This window comes from Sinocyclocheilus rhinocerous, unplaced genomic scaffold (genome assembly GCF_001515625.1).
Source record: "Sinocyclocheilus rhinocerous isolate Xijiao unplaced genomic scaffold, SAMN03320098_v1.1 scaffold269, whole genome shotgun sequence".
NCBI classification, from domain to species: Eukaryota; Metazoa; Chordata; class Actinopteri; order Cypriniformes; family Cyprinidae; genus Sinocyclocheilus; species Sinocyclocheilus rhinocerous.
This window is the reverse complement of record NW_015652298.1, coordinates 420,619-443,993: the sequence shown is the minus strand read 5'-3', so window position 1 is coordinate 443,993 and position 23,375 is coordinate 420,619. Positions and strand designations below refer to the sequence as shown.

Sequence of the window (23,375 nt, the reverse complement as noted above, 5' to 3'; positions counted from 1 at the left end):
ATTTGTAGTCATGTCCTCTTTTGGAAGACCAAACTAAGTAGTTTCGCTTTCACAACGAAACACAGCGTCACACACGGCGGCCTACAGTGAGCGGAGGCCGGCTTGAGTGAGCGGCGGCTGGTGGGCGGGCTTGCGGCAACCACATGTGACGACTCCGGGGCTGGACTCCGCTTCGTCTACGGTGAAAGCCGATCCGGCGATCGACAGCGCGAAGTTGATGTATTTCCTCCGCGACCAGCACGGATCAGCTCTAGGCATGACGAAGCGGATATCGTCCTCTTTTGGAAGGCCAAATAAAGTAGTTTCGCTTTCACAACGAAACACACAGCGTCTCCATGACATGGCGGCGGCAACAACAATACTACAGCGAGGATAAAAGTTACGCCTTCTTTCTTTGGGTGGACATTTGGGCGGCTTTATGCAAATCTTCCCACATCGTGATGTAGGTATGTGGGGGCGTGTTAGAACGAGCCGTTTTAGGTAGGCGTGGCTGACTCTGAACTTTTATAAAGAATATCTCTTTGGATTTGAGACTTTAGTCTTTGCAACTTTACAGATCTTCTTTATGCACCAAGAGCTTGTAACACTCCAAAGAGAAAGGAAAAATTTAAATCGCATCATATGACCCCTTTAACTCCTAAAATAAGAGCTTACATTTGTTTCCTCTGATGGCATACACCAGTTGGACTTCAGGGTAAAATTTGCCCATCTGTTCGATGACCTTGCCCGTCTGTAGGGCGAGCTCGTATGTGGGGGACACACACAGACACTGGACACAGAGTCAGAGCGACATTAACACTAAAACAGCTGAATTATTTCCATGCATTACATCCACTGCTTCTGATGCACTTCATACCTGAGGCCATTTGTTTTCAGGGTCCACGTGACTTAACATGGCCAGCACAAAGGCAGCCGTTTTACCCGTGCCTGACTGAGACTGAGCGATCAGATTCTGTGGACTGGACAGGAAAGGATATGATGTGTTCAAAACTCTGCTCTCGTTAACAGTCCCTCCAGTTATTTACAATTCAGTGATCAGAATGTCACATTTTTTGGATCATTTGGATCCTGCATAATTCACCATTTAACCACAAAATAATTGCAAAAAAAAAAGCATTAAAAGTGTGACATTAGTCTGAAAAAGAAATATGAATGAGAAAAGGTGCAGAACATGCTTGATGCACAAGAACCCAATGCAGTGCAAACATGACTGACAGACGGCTGAAGCACGCATAGAAAACCTTCAAATCTTAATGTGTATCCATGCATTTGATCCTAAGCACTAGGTCATACAGCAGCCTAATATACCCATTTCTTGTTAATTGTTATAAAAAAAAAAACATTGCTCCTGACTAACTTTATTAGCTTTAATTAAAATCTGTATATTAATTCATAAAGACTGTGTGGCATGTTATTTTGCGTTTGATTCAGTTTCTGTAGTAGATTTCTGTAGCAGATTTTTTTTAGAAACTTGCATCTTTTATTTCAGCACTATTTCAGTTTTTCTATTTTAATAGCAACAACAACAAAAAATTGTTTAAAAGTTGTTTCAGAATTTGATGAGAAACATTTTCTGTGACAAACGCAAAAATGTGTGTGTTATACATAATGTGCTCTCTTAATTATAAAAACAATATTGCAAACTCTCCACAAAATTCTGGAAATCACTGCTACGAAATCAGCCATTTTAATCTAGTTTTTAGTAATCTTAATCTAATTTAATCTTTAATCTACTAATCTAATTTCAAAAAAAGAAAAAGAAAAAAAAAAAAAAAGAGAAATTCTGTTGGCACTGCATTAAGTTAGATTTAAATGGGGGAAGGTTATATAAACTTACGGTTCTGCGAGCATCATGGGCAAAGCGGTCTCCTGGATTTTGGAGGGCCTGTTGAAACCCATGGCATACACTCCTTGCAGTAGCTGAGGTTTCCTGGCAAGAAAAAAATAAACCACAGGACAATTTCATGCCAGTCTGGCCCGTTAAGGGGAAGTCGTGGCCTAATGGTTAGAGAGTCGGACTCATAACCCAAAGGTTGTGGGTTCGAGTCTCGTACCGGCAGGGAATGTACAGCGCTCTCTCCCACCTTCAATACCACGACTGAGGTGCCCTTGAGCAAGGCACCGAACCCCCAACTGCTCCCCGGGCGCCGCAGCATAAATGGCTGCCCACTGCTCCGGGTGTGTGTTCACAGTGTGTGTGTGTTCACTGCTGTGTGTGTGCACTTTGGATGGGATAAATGCAGAGCACTAATTCAGAGTATGAGTCACCATACATGTCACGTCACTTAAAGCTGGAATACAATCAGGAGTGGGAAAACACTGTCAAACTCACAATCGTAGCTCTTCAAACGACTTGACGGAGTACAGCGGAGAGGTCGGATCCCTCTGAAGGACTTCAACTTGATTGGTCGTGTTCACTAGATTACTGCGGATCAGTTTATTCAGTAGTGACTGTGCTGCCTTGTCATCTGCAATTCAGATCAGTTTTAGTTACGTCTCATGTGGAGAATATACACATACTCAGATTGAAGGAAACAGTGATGATTCTGCTGTAAACGTCACCTTTATCATCGTCCTCCCTCTTCTCTCCATCTCCTTCTGTCTTTGCCCCTTATTAATAAAAATAAAAAGGAAAAAAACAATACCAACATCATTCATTATAAGACTCCACAACAGCAATACACACACACACACACACACACACACACACACAAATCTAACTTAAAAAGTTTTAATTCTCACCATTCGCTTCAGCTTTCGGTTTGTCATCTTTTTCATTTATTTGCACACACACACACACACACACACACACACACACACACACACACACACGAAATATATGTAATATGACTTAACAAAAAAACAGTTCCTAATTTAAAAAAAAAAAATTGTCCTGTTTGAGTTTGAGGTTTAAACCCACCGATTCCGCTGCGGCTTCTTGTTCATCGACAGCCTGGGCCCACGAATCTGATGCCATGTCCTTAATTGTAAATAAAATGTTTGTCCTTAAAAACGGGAGTCGATGATTTAACAAGGGGCTGCTAAATCTAACTGCACATAAAACCTTAATAAAACTAAAAGAAAAAGACGCGAATGCATAAATTCATACAATGGCGTGTGTCGGTCCTCGCTGCTTATGGGGTGCGACACTCACACCTCCGGCCGGAAACAGGCTCGTCTGCGCTTGGTTCCTCATAAACGGTCCGCTGTAGGGGTAACATGCATGACGTGAAACGACATCCACTGACAGTGCAAAATCTCTACTTGTGCATAATGTAAATTCATATTTGTACATTTTAGAGATACATGTACACTTAAGCTATATTATAATTAAAATACAATATGAATATATGTGACCCTGGAACACAAAAACAGTCATAAGGGTCTTTATTTTATTTTATTGAGATTTATACTTCATCTGAAAGCTGAATAAATAAGATTTCCATTGATGTATGGTTTGTTAGGATAGGACGATATTTGGCTGAGATTACAACTATGTGCAAATCTGGAATCTGAGGGTGAAAAAAAAAAAAAAAATCTAAATATTGAGAAAATTGCCAAGTTGTCCAAATTAAGTTCTTAGCAATGCATGTGACTTATCAAAAATTAAGTTTTTATATATTTACAGTAGGACATGTACAAAATATCTTCATGGAACATGATCTTTACTTAATATCCTAATGATTTTTGGCATAAAAGAAAAATCGATCATTTTGACCCATACAACGTATTGTTGGCTGATAGGCCACGGAGACATCTATTTGACGTCTGCATTTACATCTGCAAGACATATGTTTTACAGCGTTTGCTCATCTGCAATACGTCTATTGGACGTTTCCTATTAGATGTCAAAGAGACGTCTATTACAGTCAGTGTTGGGGAAAGTTACTTTTAAAAGTAATGCATTACAATATTGCGTTACTCCATAAAAAAGTAACTAATTACGTTACTTAGTTACTTTTAATGGAAAGTAATGCGTTGCGTTACTTTTGCGTTACTTTTAAAATCTGGACAGGGCTTGCTTGTTTGTTTTTAAAATAAAAAAGTTCGATTTTTGGCAAATATAAAAGCCTTTTCACACCAAAAGTGAAACGAATAAGCCTCAGGCTGAAGGGAAAGTAAATTTACGTCCGTACAGTAGAATGCAGAAGAAGAAATTTCAACACACTTCAGCAATAAAAAAAGACACAAATGTTTGTCTAGAGTAATTTGTGATTATTAGTACGGTTGAACTGGATCATCGAAGGTCAGAAGCAAAGACATTGGTTAATAGAATGGGATTAAATACATAAAGGATATTTGTGTTGTTTAACATTTATTTATTGCAGGTTTGTGTCATATTCAGAGTTGCATTATTTTTATTCATTTCAGGAATACTGAATCTGTGTTTTTTTTGTGAGTGAGATGCATTATTGCATATTCAAGAGCTTGAATGTATGTAAAACTGACATCTTACAGACATCTATCAGATGTTTGTACACAGCAGATGCTTTCCATATCAAGTGATCTTTGCAGACGTACGTGGGGTACAAATATACGCATGCTACTTATGACTGGTTTTGTGGTCCATGGGTGAGGGTGCTTCTACTAAATACTGGGCAAAGGGTCTGAATACTTAGGACCGTGTGATATTTCAGTTTTTCTTTTTTGATAAATCTGCAAAAATGTCAACAATTCTGTGTTTTTCTGTCAATATGGGGTGCTGTGTGTACATTAATGAGGAAAAAAAATTAACTTAAATGATTTTAGCAAATGGCTGCAATATAACAAAGAGTGAAAAATTTAAGGGGGTCTGAATACTTTCCGTACCCACTGTATATTAAATAGCAATGGCTAGATGATTGGGTCGGAGCATTTCTAAAACAAGTCTTGTGGTGTGTCCCTGATATGCAATGATTAGTGCCTACTAAAAGTGGTGCAAGAAAAGACAACTGATGTCAGGGTCACGGATCATTGATGCACATGAGGGGCGAAGGTTAGCCTGCCTTGTCTGATCACACAGAAGAGCTACTGTAGCTCAAACTGCTGAAGAACTTAATGCTGGCCGTGATAGAAAGATGTCAGAAAATGCAGTGTGTCGCAGTTTGCTTCATACGGGGCTGTGCAGCTGCAGACCAGTCCGAGAGCCTATGATGACCCCTGTCCACCGCCGAAAGTGCCTACAAGGGGCATGCTAGCATCTGAACTGGACCATGGCCTCCAAATTCCCCAGATCTCAATCTGACTGAGCATTTATGGGATGTGCTGGACCAACAAAAGCTGACTAAGTATTGACTGTTAAGAGGTGCATTCATTCATCATTGTGGCAGAATTTCTGCTGTTCCTAAACGCTTCCAATTTCATATAATATCACTTACAGTTACATTTACATTTAGTCATTTAGCAGACGCTTTTATCCAAAGCGACTTACAAATGATGACAATAGAAGCAATCAAAAGTAAACAAAAGAGCAAAAATATGCAAGTGCTGTTTTATATATATATATATACACACACACATACATATAACAAGTACACTCTTAAAAACAAAGGTTATTTATTGGCATCAATGGTTCCACAAAGAACCTTTACCATCCATGGAACCTTCTCATTCCACAAAAGGTTCTTTACTGTGGAAAAAGGTTCTTTAGATTATTAAAATGTTCTTCACACTAAGAAAAAATGGTTCTTTTAAGAATTGTTCACTGAAAGGTTCTTTGGGGAACCAAAATTGGTTCTTCTATGGCATCGCTGTAAAAAAAAAACTTTTGGAAACTTTGTTTTTAGATAGAATAGAAAAAGAAGAGAGAAAGCTATAGTGTTAGAGGCCTTTTTTTTTTTAAAGAAAATTAGCCGTTAGAAAATGAATAGAGAGTTCAAGTGTTAGAGGGTCACGTCAACAAAGATAAAATAGAATTAGAATAGAGTGTGCTAGAGTTAGAGGGTCAAATAAAGATGGAAGAGATGTGTTTTTAGCTGTAGTTTCTTGAAGATGGCTAAGGACTCAGCTGCTCGGATTGAGTTGGGCAGGTCATTCCACCAGGAGGGAACAGTTAATGAAAAAGTCTGTGAAAGTGATTTTGTGCCTCTTTGAGATGGCACAATAAAGCGATGTTCACTTGCAGAACACAAGCTTCTAGAGGGCACATAAGTCTGAAGTTTAGGTAAATGGGTGCAGAGCCAGTGGTGGTTTTAGGAAAGCTTTAATGCCTTGAATTTAATGCGAGCAGCTACTGGTAGCCAGTGCAAATTAATGAACAGAGGTGTGACGTGCATTCTTTTCGGCTCTTTAAAAATTAATCTTGCTGCCGCGTTCTGGATTAATTGTAGAGGTTTGATAGAAGTGGCTGGAAGACCTGCCAAGAGAGCATTGCAATAGTCCAGCCTGGACAGAACAAGAGCTTGAACAAGGAGTTGTGTTGCATGTTCTGCAAGAAAGGGCCTGATCTTCCTGATGAATACTGTGGAATATAGCAGAGATGAAATTCCACAAACTGACTTATTGCAAAGGTGGCATCCTATCACAGTATTATGTTTGAATTCACTGAGCTCTTCAGCACAACCCATTTTTTTCCACAAATGCTTGTAAATGTAGATGTGCTTGATTTTATACACCACTGGCATTGTGTCTGATTAAAACACCTAAATTCTCCTGAATATTTAAGAGGTGTGTCCCAATAAATTTGTGCATATTATACTATTTGTCAATGTACTTCTGTTTTTAAAAGTGGGATGTGTGGCGCTGAAAGTGTCATGTCTCATTAATTGTCTTTTAAGCTCCGGTTTTTCCTGAGACTTTAGATTTGCGTTGATAGAGCATAAATTAATATTGATGAATTGCCCCAACATGAAACTAAAAGTCACACTCCTCCTCTTTGCACATTTATTAGACACAGATTACAGGTGTCTTTAATGTATTTAACTTTACATTAAAAATGTCTGGTCTGAAACCATTTCTTTTACAGCATAAGATCACATTTTTTGAGTATGTAACTAAACTTTTTTTTTTGGACCGTCTCCCTCTCAACAAGGCTCTTGACAGTAGTGTTGGGGAAAGTTCATTTTAAAAGTAATGCATTACAATATTGCATTACTAAATAAAAAAGTAACTAATTGAGCTACTTTTTATGGAAAGTAATGAGTTACATTACTTTTGCATTACTTTTTGTCACCTGGGCTGGGCTTGCTTTTGTTTTTTAATAACAAAAAACTCTGGCAACTGTAAAGCTAAAGGCCCGTTCACACTAAAAGTGAAATTAATAAGCGCCAGACCTAATGGAACAAAACCATACGTCCAATATGAAAATTCCTTATTTTAATATTTTATTTTAATCTCTCATATTGCTGTACCCATGAAGACCTATTTTCACACATTCTTATTTGCATATATCTGTATATAAGAACAATCTGTATATCTACAATTTGTTTTTGTATTTTTCTTGTTTGTCATATTCTAAATCTCAGCATGTGTGTCAAAACTGAAGAGGCGTTGTAAATTGTACAGCATGTTCTTTCTCAGATCAGTCATCCAAATGCTGCAATACAGTGACAAAGTGCAAGTTTTGATATCAGTAGTTCTCTACATTGCCTGTAGATGCTGCCCCACACCTCTCTAACGTTTTTCACAGACAGGCAGTTCTCAGTGACAGACTAGAAGAATTTGCCAGAATGAGACGTTATATATTTAAAACTATGGGAAAATTTATATTGTTCTGTTCTCTCTGCATTTGGACTTTCTTCTGTGGAGCAAGAAAGAAGAAAAGTAACCAGAATTCAAGCATTGAGTCTCTAATTATGTGTTCAAACAAAAGTATATACACTGTAAAAAAATGATTGTGATTTTAACAGTAAAATACTGTAAAGATGCTACAGTAAAAACCTGTTAACTGGTTAACAGTAAGTTTCCATACTTCAATATGTTGGATTATTAACATTACATCAGTTAATGAAATACGGTATTTTATTGTGCATTTAAGTTAAGTCTGTAAAACCTAAAATGTTGCTACCATATTTTTTACGGTGAAGTTCTGGCAACCACAGCTGCCGGTATTTTACCGTAAATGTCACAGAATTTTTTTTATTTTATTTTTTACAGTGTAGGCTTTTTATTCAGTTCATTTAATCTATGCATCTATTGCTTACACAGTGTTGTAAATTAATACCTACATTATACCAAAATTATACCTTCATTTTATTATAAGCTCTCTTTTTATTTCTATATTGATTATTGACTATTTCACTGTTTCACTATCAAGATTGTGGTCTGGCTGACTCTCTTTAAATGAGTAATTGATTCTTGTTTGTTCTCTTGTTGAATAGGCTGACTGATGGTCACGTTCTGCTTGTGTCTAAAGATTGCATCAGTTTTCGCCGAGAAACATTCTTTTCTTCCCAAAAGTATTTGTAACTGGGGAGAAAGAGGGAAAACCTTGTCTTTTTATCTTTGCTATTCATAATGATGATCTTTGCAAGTGTCCATGGTAACCAGCGATAGAAAGATTACGAAATGCTCCTTCACTGCACACACAGTTTTCAGTTCACCAAAAATATATCTGTTTTCAGATACAGCTGACGACACGTATATGCAATACAGCAATCTACAATCTTTATTTTCACCTTCTCTTCCTAGTGAGCTGAAATGCTCAAACATTTTCCGCTATCATTTGCACATTAAAACAATCTAAAGCAACATGAGAAAACTTGGAATATTTTTATATTTATTTTTAATAATATATTAGAATTTTATTTCTCTGACTGTTTATTATTTATTTTATTGTATTAATTTTTTTATTTAATTTATTTAATTTAATTAATTTTTTTAAATACCGGATTCAGATGTGTCAGTCTGCATTCGGCGGTCAGATATTTCCTATCATTCATAGTGTGAATGCTGTAGTTCCATATTTCCATCCACATATTTTTATGCAAATTTGGGGACAGCGCATAAAAAAATGCTGGATGGAAAAACCAAGATGTACATAAAATCTTAAAATGTGCATAAAAAACATATGCACCCAATTAAGGCAGATATTTATTTACACATAAACTACGATGGAAACAAACTTACTGAAAAAATTCCTTGATGCACAACAAAAAAATTCATGTGAATATGCCTCTAGAGATTATGTGATTGGGTAGTTGATTAAACAAAAAAAAAGATATGTTTGGATGGACCGTGAAGTCTAAACATTTTTAAACATAATTTTTGGAAAATAATTGACTTTAAAAAAAGTGTGTGTGAGAGGAGAAGGTATAGTAAATATAATAATTTATAGTCATTTATTATCTAGAAATAAAGAGCAGAAAAAAGAGCCGAGAGAAACGGTGCTTCAGAAAAAGTTTCCTGCAATATTCACATTTTTAACATAAGTTAATTTAGCAGCTTTGGATTGAAAGAGCTACCTGTGCAGCTACAGCTACCTAAACGACCTTTTTAGTATTATATTTTACTGTAATATTGTTGCAGTGTTTGTCTTGTTGCTAGGCTGATTGTTTCGTACATTGTAGTGGACTATTTTTTTTTAGTGAAGGTTAAGATTATAAAACAATCTCAACTCAAATATATAATTTTCACATACTCTTTATTAGGTGAGTAGCCATTTGATATTTTATTATCATAAGTTTTATACGTAATAACTTGGCGCTTGGCTACCACATCATAAACTGCCAACACATACGCATCCTAAACGTATGACATTTCAATCTCAAGAAGTCTAAATGTTGCGCTAGATGATAAAATAGCAGCAATAGCATTCATATGCAGACATTTACTGGTTTTGCCTGTAAAAGTAAGGCAATCAACAAGAGCTCTGACTGCAATGATTTCGTATCCAGAGTGCTTTATTGTGTTAGTAGACAGGCAATCATTCTCCAATAACGTGTTTCCAGCACTGCCTTATTACGTTCTTAATAGTACATTAGTTTCTTTATAATGCTGACACTCAATAGCTATTTGGTACTGTGACGAGTGGGGGTGGGGCCGAGAGCCGTGGGAACGGAGCGAGGCCGGTGGAGTAATTGATAATGAGCGACACCTGCACCACTCACCGATCTCGAGTCCCACGGAGGAGCTCCGGAAGGATACTCACCGGTCGCGAGTCCCACGGAGGAGCTCCGGAAGGATAAAAGGAGGAGTGACGACAGTGAAAGACGAGAGAGGACCAGGTCTGGACTTTATTTTGTGTTTGTTTATTTTATTAAAGTTTTGTTTAAGTGTTCGCTGGTTTCCGCCTCCTTCTTCCCGAACTACGAACTTTGTTACAGGTACCCTTTCATCTGGACAAAAAACTAAAAAGATTGGATTTGTAGAATGTTGATTTATCGAGTCTACAATATAAACACGCTACTCTGAATTTGAAGGACTCTTAAAATCAAGGGAAGTGAAACAATAGAGAAACTCTGTGTTTTGCTTCACCCTCCTAAATACAGGTCTGATGCTTCAAATCCTGGCGTCAGGACTTCAATGAGTCTGTTTGGGTCCTTTAGACATGCGGGTCTAATCCAGCGCCCAATGGTGAATTTCCATCTGGGCCGGCATATTTTATTCAAGAGCTTGACTTACAAAGTTACCAGCCATGTTGTCCTGGGCTTTTACACAGTCGCTCCACGCCACCGAGAGACAAAGAGCCCACTCTGAAAACGATCTCTATGTAATAGCTTGTGAAGTGACCTCTTGGCTTCTGCAGCGGAGCGTTTGTTAGAGGTGTGCGTTTAGCTGCGGACGGCTGATGCATTTTAAATGCTTTTCCTCAGAACCTCTGAACTACACAATAGGGTTACATCATCCTCAGTGGAAAGCCAATTGGTGGAACGCAGTATGATTTTTGATATTTTAATTAGCAGCTGTAGCTCTGTTACATCATATTTGCCATCGCAGTTTCATTTCCAGACACTGGCGGTTGCCAGGACTGAAAGATTTCCACAGAGAGCTCGAGGCGATTGTTCGCGTTCGAAAACGAATGCGTGCCGCAATTGTTCCGAAGGCTTTCTTTTGAAGCCTCTGCACCAAAAATCACTCTCTGAAACATTCTCGTACACTTCCACTGACGACTTTGCGGTAGCAAAGAGAGCAGAAACCTGTAATGGTAACCATGGAAACAGTCCAGTCAGCCAACAGTGTATGTAGCCTTCTGGTGTGCATGGTGTACATACTGAGTGAGGCTCTCTGACTCACACTCCCGACAAAATCACAAGCAGCTTTCCAAACGAATCCACACCGCACACACACTGCAGCTGACACATCTGACCTCATCAGTCATTTAAACACCATGGTTTACTGTACTCTAGGATTTAATGATATAACATTGCTTTAAATGTATTTAACTATATGATACATTTTGAAAGGTTTAAAATAGTATTCATTCACTTTGATTCCACACACACACATTTATCATATCAATCATTGCACGATACTGTATGATTTAATGATTCATTATTTAAATTTAAGGATTTAACAATAAATATATTACAGAAAATATTATAATGTTTATATATGTATGTACATACATACAGATTTATTAGATATTATTTATATTATATTATAATTTATATATATATTACAGAAAATATTATGACATGTTGAATATGTATGTACACATTTTATTACCGATATTATTTATATAATGATTGGTTCTGGAGTAATGATGCTGAAAATTCAGCTTTGCATCACAGGAATAAATTAGGTTTTTATGTATATTAAAATAGAAAAACGTTATTTTACATCGTAATAATATTTCACAATATTACATTTTTTCCTGTATTTTTGATCACAGCCTTGATGAGCATAAGAAACGTCTTTAAAAAGATTAATAATCTTTCTGATATAATTATTAATTATAGACATAATTATACATATAAATGTATTCATATGTACAGTATGTATAGATAGGTAAAAAGATAACGGTTTAATGTTCAAAAAAATTTATGTATATATAATTTTATTATGTAAATATAAGTAATGTAACTGTTTATTAACTTATTTTAATTATAAAAATTATTGCTTTATTAAATTATTTATTCGCTTCATTTTGAAAACTTTTTTCTGGTGGTTAGACACTGATTAGCACTGCTCAGCACTATATGGCGACAGACAAACATGGATAAAGAAATTAGTTCCATCAGCATAAAAACAAATGTGAAAGTTTGTTTCAGCTTCTGAACAATCTACGTCAGCAGCTCAAACATTCCAAATACTCGACTAATTACAGCAACCCGTCCACAGAACCCTTCCACAGCTTCCATTTCCAAACCCACCACAAAATTTCCCTATTCTGATCATGCCTCTGCAGGCATCCACTTTAACATGTGTGAGTCACATTGTGTCTTCGGTCGGGCCCGGAGCCCGGAGCCCCCCGCCGAAACCGAAGCAAAACATAGAAGAAAAATGCAAATTGCAGCAGGTGCCAGATTATTTGCATGTCTCTACCAAACACACATCAGGCTGTGCCACCACACAGCGCCAACTTCCCTTGTGCGTTACGTAACGCCTTCTGACGTGAGCTAACGTTATTACATCCTGTGGTCTTCCCTGGGATTTGTGACATTTTTTAAACGCATGATGTCACAATCTGAACTCACCGCTTCATAGCAGACCCTCAGACTGCTTTTTAGGAAAAGTCTCCAACTGGAGCGTGTGTCCTCGAATGCCCTTTTTAGGATGCCTTTTCATTTTGGCATAGTGCTGAATAGGTAACAGGCACTAGAGAACGATAACTCGTATAAGCCAAGCCTACTATACAGGGCTTAGTAGTAATATAATTTATATTATATGTATTGCTCCTCCACGTTGCCAGATCCTCTACTGTGGTTTCCCTAGTGGACACAATGGAGATTTCAGGAGGGTTGAATCTGTTTCCATGGCAGCCAGTGTTTCTAATGAAGGTTACTTCCAGACTGGCAGGAGAAGCTCTTGAAAACTCCCTCGTACAGTTTGCAGATCATATTTGCTCCGAAACGCCACGTGACTCCTCGGCGGACTGGACTTAAAACGGTGAGCTTTGACAATGCTCATCCCAAACCATGAATCATTTAAAGCTGGTGGCAGAGGCGGAAATGTCACGTCCCCTGGATTTGAGGCTCGCGCACAGATTTAACCGGGCTAAACGGAGCACTAGAGATGTGTCAGGAAGAGAAAAGAAAACGTTTGGAACGTTTCCCAAAATCTTTATTATTACAGATATTCTGTAGAAATGTTCTGTGAGATAAATACGTAAGACGTTCTTGAGGTCTTGAGGTTCGTCATGCACGACTAGAATACATCACAAGTAGTATGAAAGAGCCCTGTAAACATGACCACCGGATATTAATAAACCTGCGCACGTGAAGAAAGCACAGAAAGATACGTTCCTTGTCAGGTTAAATTTGGCACATCTACAGCTAATATGCTTTACGATAATAAGGTTACTGTCCTTACACTCTTAAAAATAAAGGTGCTTCACGATGCCATAGAAGAACCTTTTTGTCTAAATGGTTCCATAAAGAACCGTTAACATCTGAAGAACCTTTCTCTTTCATGAAAGGTTCTTTGTGGAGAAAGAAGGTTCTTCAGATTATAAAAAGGTAAGAAAGAGATGGTTCTTTAAAGAACCTTTGACTGCATGGTTCTTTGTGGAACCAAAAATGGTTCTTCTATGGCATCGCTGTGAAGAACCTTTTAAAGCACCTTTATTTTTAAGAGTGTAAACTGACATTCCAGATCGAACCGAACATCAAATGAATGAAATGAAACGAAGCAGATCACAGTTAAGCTACATACAAAACATTTATCCAGAGCAAAAGTCACTTCTCGTCATCGTTCCATTATATAAAATGGTTGCTCAACCTTCAACACTGCAAAATATGTATCCAAAAATTTAATAAATAGCTAGTAGTGGGACCTCTTTGGAGGTCCACTTTTGGAAGAAAAGGTCGACATTGCTAGCATACCATTAACACCACCAGTAGGCTACTGGGTTAAGTACTGGTTTGATGTTAATGGTACTGTTTGCACAGTCTATCGAATTGCTTCATTAGAACCCCAAAAAAAGAAGAATCCGGTCTCTAATGAGACCGAACCCTGTCATTGCACATATCTCGGAGTATAGTTTGGAAAACACAGTATTCCTTCAAGCCCCTGGGCCGCTCTTCCGGACCGCCGGTTCACGCTGTAAACCCTGGACAATGGAGAGTTTGGGGGATCGAGAGGAGAATGCGTGGAGTGCTTGTCGCCAGATGAGAGAGAGTGCCTCTTCACAACGTCTTTGGATAGAGGTCAAGAGTCTTTGGGTCTGTTCACGCCGACGAGGACTTCTCTGTGCTCTTGTCCAGTGCTTCGCCATCGTTGTCTTCCTCGATGACTGTCAGTGAACAGAGACACAAGGGTTACGATGAGAAACCAACTCACAGATATCCTCTATTGTCTACGCACTGGCACAAAGATGGAGATTCCATGTTGCCATGAATTTTAATACATCAGAAATGGCGCAATACATCACTGTCGAAGCAGAAAGCAGACAGTTTATAAGCTCAAACCGATCGTATCGTATTCGACGCGCACATGTTCGCGCGTAAAGGCATATAATCGAACATGGAATTTCGCATCATTACAAACGATTCCTTTTGCTCGTGTGATAAACAAAGGCTTTGCCCGTTACCTCTTTTGCTTCGCCCGATCTGCCCCAGCTTTGGTGGTCGTTTATTCTGGTTGCCACTGAAAAAGTTGTCGGTGTCTTGGAGGCGGCAGGTGAAGGAAAGGTGTTCCTCGTCCCCGTCGTTGCCATAATGAGTCATTTTGTCCTCGTTATACGGTAATACATCCGACATGCTGTATGAACCGACCGCGGCTACTGTATCTGCTGTTGAATCGATAGCGCGAGGTGAATTTTGCGGAGCGAATCTGTTTTTGCCTATGCATGTTCATTCATGTCTTTTTATATTTTTAAAGAAATTGAGTCTCGATGTCCTCTACCAAGGACGTAGATTTTTTAAAATGCTCTAAACAATGTAATGACATCAAAAAATACACATTTTTTCCTAAAATGTTTTGCTGGGTCTTAAGAGGTTAAGTACAGCACATTTTGGATGTGTCTCTTATGTAATACACCTGCGTCACCTCGATTGCTCATTTGTAGAGGATCCAAGACCTGAGCTGGGTAGACAGACATATGTGAATTTTACAAATAAATGAACTATGTATGCAACACATTTCATCACCTGTGGTCATACATATATCACTGTAGTGAAACTGAGGGTTTATCAGGAGTCAGAAAACCAGCAAATCAGAGACAGGCCAGTGTTTTTACACTTTAAGAAAACAGTTAAAGGGTTAAGGCACACGATTGTGTAAATTAAATAAGCACTGACTCAGTTTAATAACAGAAAACGAAGCGTTTGAGAGAGGCGGGGCATAGAGGACCTACAATAATGTACAGTATTTGAAAAATAATGTGTTTTTTGAACATTAAAGCATGTCAACATATTCTGTTACACCAAATACACAAAATAATGATCTTTAAAATAGCATCATATGACCCCTTTAAGAAAACAGTTAAAGGGTTAAGGCACACGATTGTGTAAATTACATAAGCACTGACTCAGTTTAATAACATTGAGAGCCATCTACATTTTGTAAGACCTCATATTTTAGATGTAGCAAGAGCCCATGTGTTATTTTATTCAGTAATTTTATCCTTATTGCATGCTTTTTCAGTTAAAACCCGACCAAACAGAATAAGATATTAAAACATGCCTGTAAATCACAAGAGAAGGCAATATGGGATGTTTTCCCCCCTCTGTGTATAGGTTTTCATTTTGTAATATCAGAAGCTGTAGTGATGCTGAACTCATACTGGCACAATCTGGATATATGAGCTGAGGGGGTTTGCTTCTCTGCCCAAGATTTTGAGAGCATAATCTTCTGCACCAGGCGCAGTTATAACCTTTCCAGGATTGAGCAGCAGACATTGTCACTCCGCTGCAGAAACGAGCGGGATGAAAGCGAGATGCACTGCTTCCTCCCATCTGCGAATGAGAGGACATTTTGTTCCGCTCTATCTGATCTGAATAGCTGAAATGGGAAACGCACAGAGCCGGTTGAGCCTCGTCTCGGTTTGCTAGAAACCAGCCTGTTTCCTCTGAGAGAGGTCATTTGAATGCTTAGGCTTCAGACAGTTTAATATTGGGAAGAATGATGAAGATGAGCTGAGTGTAGAGTTGCCAGAATAGGAAAATATGGGACAATTGTGATTCTTTACAGAAAAGTAAGGGACGCTCAAAATATTCATACTGTACCGCATATGTAATTTCTGTGTGTCTGCAGTTAAAGGGTTAGTTCACCCAAAAATGAAAACCCCCCCATATTATTACACGGCCATATTTGGTGTGCCTGGTCAACAGTACTTTTAAAAGTAATGCATTACAATATTGCATTATTTCCCAAAAAAGTAGTGTTACTTAGTTACTTTTTATGGTAAGTAATGTATTCCATTATGTTGGCGCTACTTTTTCTCATCTAGACTGGGCTTGCTTGTTTGATTTTATATTAAAAAATGTCTATTTTTGGCAAATGTAAAAGTCCTTTTACACCAAAAGTGTAATGAATTAGCCTCAGATTTAGTCTAGAACTACAATAACGCCTATGCACTTATGATTTTTCTCAACTTTGGGACAGGAGAGCTGTCAGTCAATACATGGGAAAACAAAATAACTTATTTAATTACCATTACTTATTTAAAAAGATAACTCAGATATTTTCATGTAAAAGTAATGTGTTGCGTAGTTAGTTGAAAAAAAAGTAATCTGATTATGCAAAAGTAATCTGATTATGTTACAAGTAATGCGTTACCCCCAACACTACTGGTCAAATATGGCAGGCCTACAAAAAAGTCAGGAACAAAGAATAGAAGGTTAAAGGTTTAGCATTTAGCATTGTTTCTCCCTGTTGACCCCTTTTAGAACAAAAGTGTGACCCATTTCCACCAGTTGTAAACTTCACTAACCACATGCAGATCTTAAATAACTAAATTACAAACAAACATACAAAATATTTAATGGTACAGATCATAAAATGAATCTTGGTCAGCTTTAAAAAAAAATAAAAAACCTCAATGGAGACTCAAATGTTCGTTTTTTTTTTTTCTTTTATGAATTTCACATATAAACAGCAAAATTCAAGTCAGTAAATTATGAATGTGTTCATCTGTATTAATCTGTGAAGACGAGTAAAATGAAGAAAGTGGAATTTCAATACAGTTATATCCTACCTAAATGTCACAAAATATAATTAAATGTCAACTGATGCATAAAAATTTGTAATAGACCTAAAAATAAAAAGGCCAATTCATTTGGCTATTTTAGATTATTGGCTTTGGTTGATAGCTGGCTGATTAACCGAAATGTCAGTTCTAAAGTTTGGCAGATACACATGGTTGAACCCCTGATGTCACATGTATTATTTTACAGATCTCCTTGCTACGTTTCTGGACTTGGGAACATTTCAATTGTATTGCTGTCTATGCAGGGTCAGACAGCTCTAAGATTCCATCAAAAATATCATAAAATAATATTAATTTGTGTTCCGAAGATGAACGGAGGTCTTACGGGTTTGAAACGACATGAGGGTGAGTAATTAATGACAGAATTTTCATCTTTGGGTGAACTATCCCTTTAAGTATGTGGTTTTCAAAAATAATTTATGTATTATGTATCTGTATTATGTATCTATTTATGCACAATTATTCTAAAAAAAAGTTTCATGTCATACACATTACTCAAACCATTGGCCTGAGTAAATTGTACCACTATAGAATTGTGACTGGATTTGTTTTGTTTCTGAAAATGTTATCGTATTGGACTAAAGTTTACTGACTTTACTCATACAGCGTATAACAATTTCTCCAAAAATGGGATAATTTTGTACTTTTGAGGGATTTTTCCCCCCCATATTATTACACGGCCATATTTGGTGTGCCTGGTCAACAGTACTTTTAAAAGTAATGCATTACAATATTGCATTATTTCCCAAAAAAGTAGTGTTACTTAGTTACTTTTTATGGTAAGTAATGTATTCCATTATGTTGGCGCTACTTTTTCTCATCTAGACTGGGCTTGCTTGTTTGATTTTATATTAAAAAATGTCTATTTTTGGCAAATGTAAAAGTCCTTTTACACCAAAAGTGTAATGAATTAGCCTCAGATTTAGTCTAGAACTACAATAACGCCTATGCACTTATGATTTTTCTCAACTTTGGGACAGGAGAGCTGTCAGTCAATACATGGGAAAACAAAACAACTTATTTAATTACCACTACTTATTTAAAAAGATAACTCAGATATTTTCATGTAAAAGTAATGTGTTGCGTAGTTAGTTGAAAAAAAAGTAATCTGATTATGCAAAAGTAATCTGATTATGTTACAAGTAATGCGTTACCCCCAACACTACTGGTCAAATATGGCAGGCCTACAAAACAGTCAGGAACAAAGAATAGAAGGTTAAAGGTTTAGCATTTAGCATTGTTTCTCCCTGTTGACCCCTTTTAGAACAAAAGTGTGACCCATTTCCACCAGTTGTAAACTTCACTAACCACATGCAGATCTTAAATAACTAAATTACAAACAAACATACAAAATATTTAATGGTACAGATCATAAAATGAATCTTGGTCAGCTTATTTACAACAAGTTCTACTTGTCCTGGCACGTGAAATTAGCTTTGTTCTTTAGTATTTACTTATTTTTGTGTGGCATATTTATTCACAATGGCTTTCCCTGTGGGGAACATGCTGTTCTGCGATTTATTTCCCATGAAACTCTATTCAGAGATCCATCAGATTACTCCGTTTCAGCCAAACATGTTAGCAGCCCTCCTCAAAAACGTCATTATTCCCATATGACCTGTATTGTTGGTTAGTTTAACCTATACGCTTAATGTTACCTATTGTTTTTAATTATGTAAGTAATGAATGATGCCCCAGATACATAAAAGTTATTATAATCAAACTGAACTTTTGGTATGCATTTATATGATACACGCATAAACTGCTGCGAATCATTGAGTGTAGTTCGTGCGGCGATCGTCTTACACGTGGTGTCATGTGCAGGCAGTGAAACCAAAAGCTCCTGGAACTGATGCCACCTTCAGAGAAGAGTAATTGCAGACACACCCAGTCCTATTAGATGCGCAAACATCCATTGTTGCAAGAACGGTACAACGTCAAATCTTTTTATGGCTTCCCAGTCACAGCAATTGAACTAAACAAAGGCAACTTTTCTGCATTTAATATCCTTTGGTGAAACCGTTTGGGGTAATTCCCTTGTAAATAAGCAATTTAAATGCATGACATCTAGCTGCTAACTGATATTAAAACGTAGTCTTCACAGCATCACTGTCAGACATTTTTGTTCATTTATCATGTACAGTGGGTACGGAAAGTATTCAGACCCCCAATGATTTTAGCAAATGGCTGCAATATAACAAAGAGTGAAAAATTTAAGGGGGTCTGAATACTTTCCGTACCCACTGTATATTAATCACATTACTTAAGAGTTTGTAAGTATATTGTAGTTTTAAGAGGCCTTCACATTAGTAATATGCATTGCTAAGGACTTCATTTGGACAACTTTAAAGGCCATTTTGATTTTTTTTCACCCTCAGATTCCAGATTTTCAAATTGTTGTATCTCGGCCAAATATTGTCCTATCCTAACAAACCATACATCAATGGAAAGCTTATTTATTCAGCTCTCATATGATGTATAGATCTCAATTTCGAAAAATTGACCGGTTATGACTGGTTTTGTGGTCCAAGGTCACATTTTATTTAAAATGCTTTCATTTATGGCTGTTTGAAGTTTTCCATTTTAGATGTTTTAGAATTATGTTTTCTATTTTAATATATTTTAAAATGTAATTTTTTTCCAGTGACGCAGAGCATCATTACTCCAGTCTTGAGTGTCACATGATCCTTCAGAATTCATTCTAATATGCTGATTTACTGCTCAAGACAGATTTCCGATTATTATCAGTGTTGAAAACCGTTTAATTTGCAGTTTAGTTACTGCGTAATATTTTTATCAAAACTTTTTTTTTTTTTCCAGGATACGTCTTAGCATTTAAATATTGTCCTATCCTAACAAACCATACATCAATGGAAAGCTTATTTATTCAGCTCTCATATGATGTATAGATCTCAATTTCGAAAAATTGACCGGTTATGACTGGTTTTGTGGTCCAGGGTCACATTTTATTTAAAATGCTTTCATTTATGGCTGTTTGAAGTTTTCCATTTTAGATGTTTTAGAATGATGTTTTCTATTTTAATATATTTTAAAATGTAATTTTTTTCCAGTGACGCAGAGCATCATTACTCCAGTCTTGAGTGTCACATGATCCTTCAGAATTCATTCTAATATGCTGATTTACTGCTCAAGACAGATTTCCGATTATTATCAGTGTTGAAAACCGTTTAATTTGCAGTTTAGTTACTGCGTAATATTTTTATAGAAACTTTTTTTTTTTTCAGGATACGTCTTAGCATTTACTTTTGTAACTAAATGTGCATATCTTTTCTGTTGCTTTTGATTAATTGAATGTGTCCTCACTAAATAAAAGTATTAATTCTTTTTGACCTTATTGAAAAATCTTTAAAAGTCCCAGGGGCCAGGGATTTTCATTTTTTATGAAAACTTAATATATAAATATATTTAAATCACGTTAAAATCCTATTAAAACAATTTACCATGCCTTTTCCACCGCTTTTCAAATTCCTTTTAGGTAACGGCTTCAATGTTATGAAAATCAATCATAAAAATTGTAATTGCATGTTTTAAACTATGATGATATAAGCAAGCAGTGAAAAAATTAACAATATAGTTTATACAGTATTGTGAGTAAATGATTGATATACAATACATTTTTGAAAATTAAGGTTGTTCCAAAGTTCTGCCTACATTTCCACTACAACAAACCAAAAAAAAAAAGGAAAAAAGAAAGGTAGAAAAATTAAGATAATTACTATTCATGAATTGAGTTTTTCTATAGTGTATAATTTCAGCTGTAATTTTGTAATTATACAAAAGTATTTAGTATGCATCAATTCTTTTATTAGGAAAATGTTTAAAATATAATATTCTATCACTGTCATTTCCACCACAGAATGACGTGGAATGAACCACAGAATCATTTAAGATGTGGTGAAAATATTGACAAAAAAATGAAAGAATTTTCCATGATGTATGTACTGTATATTCACTGTTGGACATTGATAATGGACAGATTATATAATGTGCTGAGAAATAATGTGCTTTGAACAATATTGTTTGCGCATTATACGAATACAAGTATTGGAGAAAGCACACAGAAGTTTAGTCTTCCCTGCTGAAAAGACCAGCTGACTTAAGGCATCGTGCATATGGGCTGTATATTGTCTGGTCAATCCACCTGCGGAACCTGGACACGGCTGTATAAACCCCTGGAAACCTAGAATCTCCACAGCCATTTCCCCAAGAGACCAGGCCATAAACACGTCCATCACACACCAGCGGCCCTCCGGAGTCTCCCTGGAACACCAGAACGCCAACATCCTTATAGAGCATTTGAATCATGGGTAACGGAGAATGTCAGCTGGTCATTACCGCTAGTGTTTTTCCACTTTACCTTACACACATCTTTTCCTCCTGTGCTGGACCCAGCGCAGATCATGTTTGCTGTGATGTTTCCGCTGAAGGAGTTACTGCTGTTGCACTTGGAGGTGGAGACGATGGGGAGTTTGACCGTACGCAGGGTGAGGGGCGTCAAACCTCCGCTGTGGCTGGTGGAGCCCCATCCAGACACCCGGCACATGCTGCCCGCCAGCAGCCCTGCGTTCTGTTTCGGGAGCGGGGCGAGGGACACATACCTGTTCAGCTCTATGGGCACACCAAGCTGAAAGAACCCACACCCAGAGAAAGGCATACAGATCAGAGTCGATATAAAAGCACAGCTTACATCGTATCGAACTCAATATAACGAGTAAATAAAAGATTATTGGAGTACATTTAGAAGGAAAATACTATTTCAGTCTTTCTACTTTGTTTAATACAATGTGTTACTTGCGGTTTCATTGTAATCAGTGTTTTAAACGAATTGATCGAATGAACAATTCAGTGACTAATTTCAGACAGAAACTGTAATTTTGAACAAATGTGTTGAATGAATGATTCAATGATTCTTTCTCAAAGCATATCGCATACTTTCTGAGTAGGTCCTTCTTTTGATTAAGCACTTCAAAAGTATGTTCTGTGTAGTAGAAGTGTGCAGTGTTGAATGAAATCCGGATGTACAGTGCCCTCCACTAATATTGGCACCCTTGGTAAATATGAGCAAAGGTGGCTGTGAAAATAAATGTGTATTGTTTATCCTTCTGATCTTTTTTATTCAAAGAATGCACAAAATTCTAACAACTCAATATAACGAGTAAATAAAAGATTATTGGAGTACATTTAGAAGGAAAATACTATTTCAGTCTTTCTACTTTGTTTAATACAATGTGTTACTTGCGGTTTCATTGTAATCAGTGTTTTAAACGAATTGATCGAATGAACAATTCAGTGACTAATTTCAGACAGAAACTGTAATTTTGAACAAATGTGTTGAATGAATGATTCAATGATTCTTTCTCAAAGCATATCGCATACTTTCTGAGTAGGTCCTTCTTTTCATTAAGCACTTCAAAAGTATGTTCTGTGTAGTAGAAGTGTGCAGTGTTGAATGAAATCCGGATGTACAGTGCCCTCCACTAATATTGGCACCCTTGGTAAATATGAGCAAAGGAAAATAAATGTGTATTGTTTATCCTTATGATCTTTTTTATTCAAAGAATGCACAAAATTCTAACCTTTCATTGAAGTAAAACAATGGAAAGTGAGGGGGAAATCTCAGGATGAAATAAATGTTTTCTCTAGTTCACGTTGGCCACAATTATTGGCACCTAATTATTGTAACGTCCTTTTCCCATGATAACAGCTCTGAGTTTCTGCTATAATGCCTGAAGAGTTTGGAGAACACCTGACAAGAGATCAGAGACCATTCCTTCATACAGAGTCTCTCCAGATCCTCCAGATTCACAGCTCCATGATGGTGCTTCTCTTCAGTTCACCACACTCATTTTCTGTAGGGTTCAGGTCAGAGGACTGGGACGGCCATAGCAGAAGCTTCATGTTGTGCTCATTGACACATTTTTGTGTTTGTTTTGGATTATTGTCCTGATGGAAGATCCAACCACGGCCCATTATAAGATTTCTAACAGAGGCTGTCAGGTTTAGATTTTTTATCTGTTGGTATTTGATAGAATCCATGATGCTATGCATCTGAACAAGATGTTCAGGACTTCCGGCACAAAAACAGGCCCACAACATTAAAGATCCAGCAGTATATTTAACCGTGGGC

At 37.0% G+C, this 23,375-nt stretch overlaps 3 protein-coding genes across 3 annotated transcripts in view; all 3 read right to left on the bottom strand.

The window, feature by feature from the left end:
• LOC107714482 (ATP-dependent RNA helicase DDX19B) overlaps positions 1-2,782 on the bottom strand; it is a gene marked incomplete at its 5' end in the record, with an annotated part of 8,444 nt that extends 5,662 nt beyond the window's left edge. Inside the window, 6 exons of the mRNA XM_016520325.1 lie at positions 655-769; positions 857-959; positions 1,838-1,930; positions 2,333-2,468; positions 2,563-2,610; positions 2,743-2,782. Coding sequence (XP_016375811.1) covers positions 655-769; positions 857-959; positions 1,838-1,930; positions 2,333-2,468; positions 2,563-2,610; positions 2,743-2,782 — 535 coding nt within the window. The remainder of the gene's footprint in view (positions 1-654; positions 770-856; positions 960-1,837; positions 1,931-2,332; positions 2,469-2,562; positions 2,611-2,742) is intronic.
• Positions 2,783-13,661: 10,879 nt separating this feature from the next.
• Positions 13,662-14,842, bottom strand: LOC107714486 (calcium/calmodulin-dependent protein kinase II inhibitor 2-like). Its single transcript, XM_016520329.1, has 2 exons — positions 14,609-14,842; positions 13,662-14,311 (listed from the first exon to the last, which is right to left on the bottom strand). Exons 1-2 carry the CDS (start codon positions 14,775-14,777, stop codon positions 14,247-14,249), a joined length of 234 nt encoding a protein of 77 aa, XP_016375815.1. The 5' UTR covers positions 14,778-14,842; the 3' UTR covers positions 13,662-14,246.
• Positions 14,843-21,313: 6,471 nt separating this feature from the next.
• LOC107714481 (trypsin-like) overlaps positions 21,314-23,375 on the bottom strand; it is a 5,813-nt gene continuing 3,751 nt past the window's right edge. Inside the window, exons 4-5 of the mRNA XM_016520324.1 lie at positions 21,606-21,872; positions 21,314-21,508 (exon numbers count right to left, since the gene is read on the bottom strand). Coding sequence (XP_016375810.1) covers positions 21,314-21,508; positions 21,606-21,872 — 462 coding nt within the window. The remainder of the gene's footprint in view (positions 21,509-21,605; positions 21,873-23,375) is intronic.

Excerpts from the sequence above, each read along its gene's own strand:
- LOC107714486 (XM_016520329.1), bottom strand. The coding sequence starts at position 14,777 with ATGTCGGATGTATTACCGTATAACGAGGACAAAATGACTCATTATGGC. Across the intron at positions 14,312-14,608 it reads GATCGGGCGAAGCAAAAGAG|TCATCGAGGAAGACAACGAT; the intron begins GTAACGGGCAAA and ends GTTCACTGACAG.